This window comes from Colossoma macropomum, unplaced genomic scaffold, assembly GCF_904425465.1.
Source record: "Colossoma macropomum unplaced genomic scaffold, Colossoma_macropomum, whole genome shotgun sequence".
In the NCBI taxonomy this organism is placed as follows: domain Eukaryota; kingdom Metazoa; phylum Chordata; class Actinopteri; order Characiformes; family Serrasalmidae; genus Colossoma; species Colossoma macropomum.
Window position 1 is genome coordinate 28,605,320 of NW_023494787.1, and position 13,086 is coordinate 28,618,405.

Here is a 13,086-nt window from a genome sequence, read left to right on the forward strand (position 1 = left end):
GAACAGAATGAAGGAACGGACGAATGAACAATGTTCGTTAATGGATAAGTGAATGAACAGATGACAGACAGCTATAGCCTGGTGGTCTACCTCGCTAGCTTTGGGCTATGCTGGGTTAGCATTAGCTCGCTAAGTTTCTCTGACCCCGAAACTGTTTTGTGGGGGCGGAGCAAGTGACGTCAGGCCTGTGATTGGTTAGGAAATGCTTACGGAAATGTTACCCACAATTAAGACCGCTCGGGAGAGAAATATGGTGACATCTATCTGTCACTTATTGGTCAGATAGAGACTGAAAAAAAAAACAAAAAACAAAGATTTAGGCTCTGTGGGTCTTTAATGCTGTTACAGTTTTATGTTCTATTTCTGGATTAATGCATACAACAGTATTACATTTAGAATCAAACAGAAATAGAAGGATTATTAACCTCCTATTACTGACCTGCTAACTACACCAAAACAACAACAATAATAAACAATAATGATAAAGTGACACCTTTCACTGATCCATGTTATATGATTTATGAACAGCTTTCACAGTGATAAAATATGGAGAGACATAAATTAAAAAAAGGTGCACAAAATCAATTTAAAAATGAAGAATTTTTAAAATAATAATACTAATAAAAATGAAAGATACATTCTAATCTTAACTGTATTGTACTCATGTTCATTAATTGAAATTTTATGCAGTAATTTATTGTCTTTTGACTTGTTATGAAGTTAAACAATAAAAAGTGCTGCATCACCGCCTCATGTGGTAATTTCTGGAATCCTCCAGCTTTCACGTGATGACGTCAGCGTGACTCAGTGTTGTTTTTCAGGCGGGGCCTCAGTGTTGATCTCTGGGAGGAACCAGGAGGAGAAGTGCGGTGATGAAGCCAGATACTGTGGAAGTGACAATTAACGATCAGATGATTTCCAACCTTAAAGTCCTGGAACGATGCCTATTGTAACGTCATGTTCTATTTCAGCCACATTTGGTACCAAAGTATGGAAATTTTGTGGCAAAAGCACTAAATTATTACATTACAGCCTCATACCAAAGAAATGGCAAATTGAACATATTGTGGTTTCACTGATTATCATTGTAGATGAAGAAAGCAGTTTTTGAAATTGCATGTGCATTTCTAATACTCTCTCTGTGAAATCTGTAATCCATTTTAATTAATTCTATAGCAAGTATAGCGAAGCATGTTTTTTATCCGATGTATTCTGTTGCTCAAATTGGTTTCTTTCAATTTGGCCTCCAGCCATCCCAAATAACCATCCATAACCAATTCTCTGAGGGTTTCACAGAAACGCAGTTCTAGCTCGGTTTTATTGAAAATACAACTAATGACTTTACTCTTCTGAGTTATATAGCTCACTTAAAAGTGGGCAACCAAAGGGGCAGCCCAGCCAATCAACACTTGTTTCTAGTTCTTTGGTCCTAATTTGTGGAAATGTCAACAATGACAAAATTAAAAGATCTAAAACATCAAAAATGTAGACATTAAATACTTATCCTGTGAAGGGTGAAAAGCAAGGACTGTGGTTGAGCAATTAGATGGCTCCAACATCCTAAAATGGGGAAGTTTTGTTATTCTGTGGTTTTTACAAATAAATATGGATGCTTGGCATTGCTTCACCAATTCATTGTATCACATCAAGTACCAAACAATATAACAAAATTAGCTTGAAAATGCAGCCGAGCAGTTTGGGTGTCTGTAGTCATGTAGGCTATAATAACTAATAAATACATAAATAAAAAAAATTAAATTCATTTTTAAAGACCCCATACTGTTTACAACAGCTATTTATACGAATATTTTGTAATTATCCATATTTGTCCATATACAACATTCGTATTTATCAGCTTCTTAAACTGTACGCCAAAATCCTGTTTAAATTCTTACATATACAATTTCATCCCCCTCTTATCCATCGTTGCTAACGCAAAGGACTTTTATTTTAAAACCCTCACACACAGTAGCTGTGTGTTTGCCAGCTTCACAGCGCTCAGATGACATCTCAGAAAAAAAAACAGAAGAGAGACGCCTGAATAAATCCGTCCGCCTGTCGGTCCGCGGAGCTGCTCAGTTCGTTCGAGATAACCGTCAGAGAGCGGACCGGCCTCAGAAGTTCTGCCTGCCACATCGGTAAGAAACACTTCACTGATACTTCTGTGATAATGTAGCTTCAGAAGGTCGTTTATTGACATGTTGAATTTGTCTAGTAGCTAATGGCTAACTGTTCTTACTAGCTAACGTTAATATTAACCTACCAGCTCTTACAGCTGCCCTGTAAACTTACCGCTACTAGACGAGTAAAGTTGTTCACAGTGTGTCGACTCTCGCTGACAGAGCTCAGAGGTAACTGTAGATTTTGGTTGAATATATCCATGTGTGTGTTTAATGGCACATCATCGTCGTTTATTTTCGAACAGTGTTCCGCTGTTTTGCTGTCCCAGCTAAGCTACTGCCTAAGTAGCTAACGTTAGCTAATAATAACAGCTAGTCTGCCCTCTTCTCGGAATCCTTCATGTTGTGGGTTGACACCATAAATAATAGCTTGCTCGGTATGTTTCGTGTTATATCGACTCCATACAGCTGGTTCACTAGAGACATTAAGTATTTATAGGCAATTTCAGATGCACTTTGGTTTGCTTCCGTTATGTGTTTAGCTCACTAATCAATTTGCCTGCATGATTCAGCAGTAGTTGCCCCACCTAACAGTTACTAAGTCATTTTGTGGATTATGTCTGTATTTCCTAAGTCCACGAGTTCTGTAGAGAACCGTTTCATGCTTAAATGGTTCTTTGAATGGTGAAATGGTTCTTCAGATTAATAGAGAATGTGTTGTATATGGTTCCACATAGAAAAGTGGTTCTCTTTAGCATCAGAAAGGGTTCTTCTGTTGTTACAAGCTTGACATCGTAATAATAGAAGAACTCAACTCTTAAAGAATCTTTTTTTTTTGGAGTGTATGTCATGATATTTAAGTCAACTTTAATAAAGTTGGTGAATGGTGCTGATTTCATATGCTAAAAGAATTCTTATAAACTTGATACCTGTTTGATATTCAGATGATGTTCAGATTTGCATTTATAAATATTTTAATAAACCCATGATTTCTAAGCACTTCTACTGTATACTAAGGGAATATCTTACAAACCTGACAGTTTGTGTTGGCTGGACTGTTTATTCTGTTAAACATATTATTCCTGGGTTTTATATAGATTAAGACGGTTCTTTTGAAATAGCAAATTATGTTCATGGCAGTTGACTGCCAGGTCCTGGATACAATGAGTGAACTAAAAACAAACTGCTTCGCAACAGAGGCACCATTATTTTACTGCCAGTATATCTTGGATGTAGTGCTCATTATCTGTCAGTTATATCACTAAAAACATTGCCAAAGCTGCAAAGTAACATCATGTTATGTTAGTATTAAAGTATGTCTTTATAGAAGATATTACACAGACCTTCTTGAATGAACTGTTTTCTCTCTTAAAATTACACCAGAGAGAACCGTGCACAGTACTGTACTATAAAAAAGACTTTTTCAGAAAGGAAACTTACTAAATATTTAGTTGCTATGAATGTGGAACTGTTTTTTAAAAGCAATTTGAAGCACCCAGCAAATGATAAACGCTGAAGTTAACTTTGTGGTCCTGTATATCATGTGTAAAGTGCACAAAATAGAAAAAAACGAACAAAGCAACTCACATGGCAACAGGGACGCTGCTTTTGAATGGAAAAAAGAGGGTTGTCTTGGAAATCATGGCTTTATCAGCACCACTAAGATTTCAGATGTATAGTATAAACTGTCCTGCCTTGCAGTATTTTATATAAAGCTCAGTGGCTTTACTCTGCTCCTGTACTGTACTCCTGTATGACTCTCTCATAGGCAGGTTTTCATAACTGTTTTAGTGAAATGTTTTAGTTGGGAAGTGTTGACTTTAATTGTCTTTATTTTAGTGAGAAAGCAGACACTTTTCACCACAGTGCCATGGAGTTTCCAGACCTAGGGGAGCATTGCTCAGAGAAGTCCTGCAAGCGTTTGGGTGAGTGGGAGTGATTTTCTGTTGGAATACTAACCATTTTCTCTCGTTTTAATTATAGATGTGGTTGTAAACATGCTCGGTAGTGGTGTGTTCTGTTATTCAGTTTTGTTCTAAGTGTTTTTTTTTGGTTTTTGGTTTTTGCAATTTACCTCATTTATTTCATAGATTTTCTGCCAATGAGATGTGATGCTTGTGAAGGAATTTTCTGCAAAGACCACATAACTTATGCAAGTCACAAGTGTACTTCCTCATATAAAAAGGTGTGTACATTTGATCAGCAAATATTAATCTCATCTTGTGATAAACTTTCCTCCTTGCTTTAGGGAATTTCTTAGTTATTCTGTTTTTCTTGCTCAGGATGTCCAGGTCCCGGTATGTCCACTGTGTAACACCCCCATTCCAATTAAAAGAGGGGAAATGCCAGATATTAAAGTTGGGGAGCACATAGACCGTGACTGCAAATCAGATCCTGCACAGAGAAAAAGAAAGGTAATAATAATTAAATCAGCAACACACGTGTCTTGAACTTTGTTGCCTGAACTGTTAGCTGAAGTGTTCCTCTTTTGTTAAAGATTTTTACAAATAAGTGCTCCAAGGGAGGCTGCAAGCAGAAGGAAATGATTCGCGTGACGTGTGACCAGTGCCACTTGAACTACTGTCTCAAGCACAGACATCCACTTGACCATGACTGTAAGACTGATGGCAAACCAGTCTCAAAATCCGGGTAAATGTTTTGTGTCTTGACCCTGACAAGTGCTCAACAGAATGGACTTGTGTTGTAGTGTAGGACTTAATTTGTTTTGTTTTTTTCAGACATGCTGCTTTGATGAGAGCTCAAGGTGCTTCCAGCAGTAATACTGCAGCCTCATCCAATAGAGGGAGCTCCAGAAATGCCTCTAATGGACTGGGTGGGAATGCACGTGTTCAGAGCAGTAGGTGAGTCAGTTGTCATTTGTACTGGCTGTATTTGTGAATTGAATTAGAAGTATATTAAATACATTGTTAAATGATATTTGATTGTATTTTTGACTTAAGTTTGATGCATGATGTTCCCCTTCTATAGTGCTCAGAGGACCCCAGCCCCTTCCATGGTTCCACCCCCAGCACAGAATGTAATACCTCCATCAACGTCTTATCAGGCTGGATTGGTAGGGCATTCCTTTTGACTTAAATATTTGATGTGTAGTTGTTATGAAATGTTACCAGTGGAAGTGGAAATGGCCATGAATATTAAAGTGTGTTTGTCTTTCCCTGACCACAGACAGAGGAGCAGGCACTCCAACGAGCGTTAGAGATGTCGCTGGCTGAATCATCACGGAACACCCAGCCTGCCCTCAGGTGGCTAAGCTGATAGACCTTACAGTCATGCTGTGTCCCAGTTGTACAGTAAACACTGGTTAGTCTGTCAGTATTGTATTCACAAGTGCCGAACTTGTGCAAATTCATACTTTGAGTATACTCAAAACATTTCAAAATGTTTTCTCTCTTCTTAGTCAATTGTTGAGTATTGCGTTGATGGACATTATTATCTGACAGCGTAATCTGAAGTAGAAATGGGCTTTTCGGTCAAATTTTATGTATTCAAAATTTTTTGAAGGCTGGCTTCAAAGCAGCTGCAGTGTTGTAGCCTGTCAGTCAGCTGTGTCTCAGCATCCTGAAAACTAGCTGGCCAGTGCTATCTGCCATAACTAGTTATGTCGTGTGGGATATGTCATGATAATTTAGATCTGTAAAAGAGTTTAACCTACCTGGTGACTGTAGCCACAAGCCCCTCCTCCATGTTTTTATGTACTGATCTGATTGAACAGCACATGCTCTTAATGAAGCAATAAAGAAGTCTACAACTTTTTTTCATTTCAGCAGGCTATACAAAAAGTAGCTGCCATTGGCACCTAAAACAAGAGGCAAATTAGACCAAATCATAACATTTTATGCTGGATAGATACCATTAGTGGCAACAGGTGACCTATCTAATGATGATAATGTGTATCAAAAGCACCTTTAAAGAACACACCCAGAATGCAAATTCGACTGTGGAGTGTCAGTTGGGTGGATGAATATGATGTTCTTGTGGATGTATTTGGAGGGTAGATGAGCTGATCAAAATTTTAGCTGTGTATTTACTGACTTCTCAGAGTTTCTTTTTGTGCAATTCTGAAAAACTACATGCTGCTATTAGCTAATGCGCTGGCTAAATGTCAGTTGTGTAAAGTTTGGGAAACCAGATAAAAAGACTTATTGTTACAGTCATACTGTTCTAGCTACATATAAAATAAGCATTTTATAGCTTTAGTTTTTATTTTGACTGTTACTCAGTTTGCCAGAAATATTTTTTTTCTTTCCTGAACAAACAGGCACCCCTACTGCCTAGGTTATGCATTAAACCTAAAATCCATAGAAGGTGACATGTGGCTTGAATTTTACATAGAAATGTGTACTTAAAGTCAAGATAAACAGGTAGTCAGATTTCACCTCAGATGTCATTACTAGACTAGTCACATCATATTTCACCTCATACCATTTAGTTAAAAAGCAGTGAGTTCATAAAGTCAGTTTGCTGATACTAAACCTAATAAATTCAGTAAATGATGCTGAAATTTTTTTCATTAAATCTGTACTTGCAGAATGTAAAATTAACTTGAGCTTCTTGTTTTCTGATGTTTTTCTGTGACTCTATCTATATGGTATAGCTACATAGCACATCTGCTACCTTGTGTGAGAAGTGTCCTCTGGTGTACAGCAGCATGTCTTTTGAGGGCCTCTCATTTACTGTCTTGCTTAGGCACCTCAGTCAAGAGCTGACATCTGGGTGGATCGTATCAGAGTAAAGTGAGGGGGAGGGCCTTGAGCACCCACTCTTAAATGACTGGGTTGCTTTTTAGCTCCATAGAATCAAAACATCACTCAACACACAAAACATTGAAAATCAAATCGAATCTCGGGAGGAAGGAGCAACTCACAGCTATGTTGAGTTGCAACAATTCCAAAAATAAACATACCGGCCTGTGATGTTTTTTTATTTTATGTATACATATTTAAATATCTTTCAAGGTTTCAGCTACACTATTAATGCTAGTACACACTATATACATTATCAGTGTTTGTTATACAATTGAGACACAGCATCAATCTTTCTTTTAATCTCCAAAAAGATTTCTTATGCAAATGATTTCTTTTGAGAAACCAAGCATAAATGTAATTGTTGTTGCTTTGGACAGGTTTAGTGTAAAGACTCCTGTCATATGCCTTATGTGGAGGTTTCAGGCATTAGCCTATTTGCGTGTCTTCTTCAATGGATATGTGTGACTCATCTGTTGTGAGTCTGACCTGTGAGTGTGATGTGTGCTGCTCATCAGATCGCTTGCTAATGCCTGCTTATAGTAGTGCAGCATTGTTAGTCTTGAGTACGGTATAAGTGAGTTTCTCTGATGTGTGTTTTGTTTGTTGGTTAGTCCTCAGGAGCAGGAGGATCTGGCCTTGGCTCAGGCCCTCGCTGCTAGTGAAGAAGAGTACCGACGGCAGCAGCAGAGACAACAGGTATCCAGAACCCTTAGCAGTCAATAGCATGCTATGCTAGCAGGACCTCAATTAGGTACTTGGCCTCAGTGGCAACCTTATTTTATCTATTGGGTGCATGGGGACATGGATTGCTTATAACATGGTTGGTATGATGGCTTAAGCTTATTTTGTGTTGTTTTGAAGTATGGGAGTGGGCAGTATGATATTTTATCGTTATTGTCAAGTTATATCATAATATGCTTTTATAAGTGTATTGTGAATATCATCAGTACTTAAGGAACACTGAATAACTTTGTTTCATCATAAAGGGAGCATAATTGCCCTATTCAGTTGAATTTAATGCAGGGCTTTTGTGAAACATGGTATAAAAATAGTTGTAATTTAGTTGTTTATTTTTTTATTATTATAGTAGTTGTATATGTGGCACTACAGTTCTATTTTGTCTGTTCCAAATCATTAAATTTCAGAAATACGCAATATTGTGATGCATGTCATGTATCATGAAAAGTATCGTGATAAAATATTTTTGCCATATCGCTCACCCCTATCTGCATTTGCTATATTTGGGTAGACATCTGAAACCTGTGCTTGCTAAAATGTGACTAAAAGCATGTACATTGCCTTTAGTTTGGTTTGAAAACACCGCATTTGTGTAATTACAGATTACTGCCTGAGGTGCAACGATTTCAGTACAGAATCACAAATTCAACAGAATTTAAAACCAGATATGGAAGTTTAAAAACTGTATAGACAATACGACCCTTAGTCTTTTCCGAAGGTCTATCATTTGCCGTTTTTTATGGAAACCACCACAAAAAGTAGGCATTTGGGAGGATTGCATCAGAGTAAAATGGCTGGGAAAGGGGAGGGGCTTATGCTATCCGAACAATATAAAAAATATGTACACTGTTACCCCTCCACTGCCACTGCAGACTGTATCAATATCCTGAATATTTTATTGTTACAGACTGACTTATGTTTTATTTCTCCAATCTCAATCCACAGGGGAGAGATTCCAAGCAGTCCAGCTGCCTCCTGTCTTAATATCAGATCATACTGACCTGGTGCAATCTGCCTCAATCTGCACAGACCATTCCTCGGTCCAGCATACAAGTTTCTGAATCTCCCAATGAATGCAGCTGAAAACTTTTAGATTTTACTCTTTTTTTTTTGTGTGCTCCTTATAAGCAAGATGGATTTTTTAGGAGCACATTATGTACATATTTTATATAGTGATCATGGTAATCCATATTCAGTGTAGATGTTTCTGAAAATAAATTATTTTAAACATAATGACTGTCCTGCCTGATGGTACAATGCTCTGCTTTTTTTTACCTCTCACAAATATAAGATGCAAGGGCAAACCCCCAACAGTACGCCCAAAATTTACATAGTTTTAAGTTACAAGTATGTAGCACCATTTAATATTTCTGGAGCAGTTTTACAAGTTACACCAGGTTTTGTTGAATTTATAAAGAACAAAATGGCAAAATTATGTTTATATTATTATGGACGCCAAAGATACTCTGATCAGGCAGGAAAGAATGACTAAGCAGTTTAAACCTCTGGTATGCGGAAGTTTGCTTTTTTAGTATCAACAATGGAGGTGGACGATTATGAAGGAGCAGGTCATGTTTTGAAAACTGGAAATGACACTCAGTGTCTTGGCACATGACCAAGCAGGTTTTTTTAAGAGTTTTAAAGAGCCTGCACCATCTGACCACTAGAGGACAGTCTTGATCCATGTGGAACATATTACGACTATGAACCATCCTTTCCTGAACAGTTCAGCAGATTTAGTGCATTTATTACGTATTCAGAATCTATTACTTGCTAGTATATTAAAGTAGCTCAGGTTATCAAGTCCCCAAGGCTTTGCTCGAGTCTCTTGTTAGAATATTAATGATTTTACAGGAATGGCAGACAACTGTCAAATTTGGTCTCTTTACTGAACGCTAAGCATCGGCTTCAGTGACTGATCTTTATGGCAATATTGAAATAAATACACAAGCTTCCTGTTGCAAGGGGTAGAGCTGTAGTTCTTGGCTGGTGCTCTGGTTACAGGGCTTGTTCTACCTCATTTAAACGGTGCTTGCCTCATATACAGGAAAAAGTAAAGTGCTACATCTGAAAGTGCACTATTTTCAGTTTTTAGTTGAACGTTGCAGCTGTGATGCTAAATTCCATTATTATTTCCCTCACACCTGTTGCAACAAGCGTTAATGTTCAAAGCAAATTTGTTCAGGCAAAAAGGCTGAGCTCATTAGCATGAATGTACTCCATTAGCTGCTATACTCGTTTATCATTTCCAGTAGACTGCACATAATCATCGTGGTGCCCTGCTGAAAAAACAGCACAGACCAGTATGAATTCAATGCTGGTGTAAGCTGGTTTAGCTGATCACCCAGCACGGTCATGCAGGTTGACCAGCATACCAGCATTCAAAACACAACATATGCTGGTTTTCTAGCAGGGTGGATTTCCCAATGCAGGTTAGTAAAATCTCAACTCAATTTAATTAAGGCTAACCAGGTGCCCTGGAGCAGTGTTTCTCAAATCTGGCCCTGAAGTACCACTGACATGCACTTTTTAGTGGTTCTCTGGCTCTCAGCAAAGCAGAGCTAACTAATCAGCTCATTAACGGCCCATTGTTGAGGTAAAGTGGCAGGAAAAGCACTAAACCGTGTAGGTCAGTGGGCCTTCAGGACCAGGGTTACGAAACACTGCACTAGAGCACTGGAAAATTAAGCCTGAGTAGATACTGTAGTTAATAGCTGCCTAATTACATTTTCATTAATTGTATTAAGAAAGTGACTAATGGTATTGAGACTGTTAAACGGCCTTTGTAATGGTACAAGTACTACAGCTGCTGAATTGACTGCAGGCACTTAGCTAGTCACAGTCAACTGAACTGGGATCTGTCGTGCTCAGCTCACAAGTAATGTGGCAAAAATCCGTTAACATTCAATGGGCTATCTGTTTAGATCCAGTTCTAATCCTACACAATTGACTCCCGTATTTAGATCAGTGGTCACCAACCCTCCTCCTGCAGAGTTTTGTTCCAACCTGCATTTAATATGCTGCTCCTCTCTTACCTAACACTAATGCATCTGATCCAGCCAGTCAAGGACTTCTGAAGTTAATTAGCTGGAGCAGGTGTGGCAGATCATTGCTGAAACAAGACCCTGCAAGATGACAGACCTTCAGAACCAGGGTTGTTGACCACTGAGCCAGATGGTCCTGAAAACCCTAGATGGCTCAATCACAGTTGGTTTGGCAGTACAAGGATTTCTGAATAGATGCACTTGTGGAGTAGATGCTTTAAGCAGTTGGTCAGAAAAAGCTGGGATGTGGTGTTAATACTGTGTATATTTTCTTCAGTCTCTGGAAAAAAAAGAGCTTTGAAGTCTAAAATGTAATCCAATTTTTAACTAAATAAATCCAGAGGGATCTGTGTAATGTGCTGGTGTATATTCAGCATTTTATTGCATTGTAAATTTAGCTGATCTTATAAACTGCTGTAAAATGATAAATGAACGTCCAGTATTTGCTTCTCTTTCAATCATAGTATTCACTGTGTTGTATCATTTATTGCTAACATTGCAGTAAATCTTGTAAAGCCTGAAGTTTCCCCCAAACCTTATCTTTGTCAGGAAAACTTTTATTGCTAACTTTTAGTTACCACATGATGGAGTTATTGAGCAAGAATAAAATATTCTCATGCTCACTGACCCCTAAGGCTGAACACCGAGAAAGGGTACAAGTCAGAAGCATTCCTAAGGGGCATCTTGGTGGAGCGTAATGGCCAAAACTCCCTTGCGGCCTGAAAAACAAACAGAAAAAATGGAACGATGGAGAATTGGTGGGTGCAAGTAAACAACATGAAAATAGGCAGTGATGAGGGATAAGATGGGATACTAGTGATGATGTGATATTAATGACTTCTTCTAGACTTTAGTTGTCACATGATCAAATCAGGCTGTTTTTCTTATTTACGTGTTGACAACTCATGCCTTGTCACAGTGTCTGCTACTGTATAACTGTAGCCTATAATTAATGGGTCAGCTGTATCACCTTCACTGCTTTAGTTCCTGACTCAGTTTTCATGCTTTGTGCATTGATGGACAAAGGTTTAACCCGTTAAAGGTGCAGTGTATAAGATTTAGGGGGATCTATTAGCAGAAATGGAATAGAGTGAACAAAACCATGTTTTCATTACTATGAATCATTGTGTTTTCGTTAGCCTAGAACAGGGGTCGGCAAACCAAATGTTAAGAAGGGCCATTCTGTCGAGTTTCAACAAAAATCTAACCACCTTGGGAGCCACAGCATTTCATGCCCGTTTTATTGAAAAAAGTTTTACCATCTTGGCTGTGAATATCTCTCAGTTTGTGCTAATGTCATAGCATAAGCAAAAAATATAAATGAAAACGAAGGCTTACTTTGATCTGCTTTAAGCTTTAGCTCAGCTATAGCCGCTTTTCTTGCATCTTCTGCTGGAAACTTTTTCACAAAAGTAGAATAGTTTCTTGTAAAATGTCTCTTAACGTTTGACTTTTTACGAGGCTGAAGCTTCTCATTTGTCAGTTTCATGTTCGAGTTTTCACGTTCTACCTTAAATGGTGCCTGAGGCACCAGAATGTAGCTAATTATTGCACTATTTAAGGTGGAACATGAAAATTCGAACAAGAAGCTGGAGAGTGAGAAGCTTCAGCCCCGTGACTTTTTAGTGTCCGACAGTTTCTCGTTGCAGATTAAACGTATCAGGAAACCATCTGGAGTGCTTATAAATGCAAATAAGTCCATTCGTCTCCAAATGATCGATGTTCATCTTAAATCTTTGTGTCACTGTGTGACCAGCAGTCTGCGCACCAACCTTCAGGGTTAAAGGGTGAATAAGCAGTTATATATTAACTCCAGCGTTTAAGACCATTTTTTGTTAAAACAGTGTTAGAAAGATCAGCAGGGTTTTATTTTACTGCAAAGGAGGATTATTTTATTTTTACCTAAGAATCTAATTCTGCTGGGGAGCCGCATGTTGCTGACCCCTGGCCTAGAATGAGCCCTTAGGGACTTAGGGACATAGGGAGCGGGTCCTTTTCTAACTTTGCTGTTCGTGCTGGCTAACCATTTTGTATTGCGATAAGTTTGAGAGCCCAAATTTTGACAAATGAAAGACATACTTATTATTTAGCACAAGAAAAAGCAAGGGAGAGTAAAAAAAAGTGAAAACATGAAAAAGCAAGACAAAATCTGGACAGGCAATGACACAAAACAAGGAAAAACATTGGTGCAGCCTTTCCCAGATGGAAATCACTGCTGAGGGCCAAATGTTTTCTGCTGGACTGGTTATTTAGCATACCAGTCTACAAGGCGGTCACTGTCACGGTAGGTTCTATTACATGCTTGGAAAGGGAGGGGTATTCAATTGGCTGCAATCTGCAGCCTCACCACTAGATGTCACTAAATCTTACATACTGCATCTTTAACACATTTATTAAATAAAATCCTTGAAACTGCAG

At 38.3% G+C, this 13,086-nt stretch overlaps 1 protein-coding gene across 3 annotated transcripts; it reads left to right on the forward strand.

The window, feature by feature from the left end:
- Positions 1-2,021: 2,021 nt before the first annotated feature.
- On the forward strand, positions 2,022-8,857 carry zfand2a (zinc finger, AN1-type domain 2A). 3 transcript variants are annotated; one of them, XM_036566765.1, is made up of 10 exons: positions 2,022-2,138; positions 3,960-4,045; positions 4,211-4,305; positions 4,403-4,534; positions 4,618-4,769; positions 4,859-4,981; positions 5,109-5,193; positions 5,307-5,383; positions 7,498-7,582; positions 8,570-8,857. In XM_036566765.1, exons 2-10 carry the CDS (start codon positions 3,991-3,993, stop codon positions 8,606-8,608), a joined length of 843 nt encoding a protein of 280 aa, XP_036422658.1. In that variant the 5' UTR covers positions 2,022-2,138; positions 3,960-3,990; the 3' UTR covers positions 8,609-8,857. The 3 variants fall into 3 exon arrangements, with proteins under 3 accessions (XP_036422658.1, XP_036422659.1, XP_036422660.1); XM_036566766.1 differs by having other exon boundaries at positions 7,498-7,637; positions 8,570-8,700; XM_036566767.1 differs by lacking the exons at positions 4,859-4,981; positions 5,109-5,193; positions 5,307-5,383; positions 7,498-7,582; positions 8,570-8,857 and having other exon boundaries at positions 4,618-4,773.
- Positions 8,858-13,086: the final 4,229 nt, after the last annotated feature.

What these genes read in the sequence shown, in the direction of transcription:
- zfand2a (XM_036566765.1), top strand. Translation starts at nt 3,991, where the DNA reads ATGGAGTTTCCAGACCTAGGGGAGCATTGCTCAGAGAAGTCCTGCAAG. An exon ending in GAAGTCCTGCAAGCGTTTGG is followed by an intron (nt 4,046 to 4,210) that starts GTGAGTGGGAGT and finishes TTTATTTCATAG; the next exon opens with ATTTTCTGCCAATGAGATGT. An exon ending in AAACCAGTCTCAAAATCCGG is followed by an intron (nt 4,770 to 4,858) that starts GTAAATGTTTTG and finishes TGTTTTTTTCAG; the next exon opens with ACATGCTGCTTTGATGAGAG.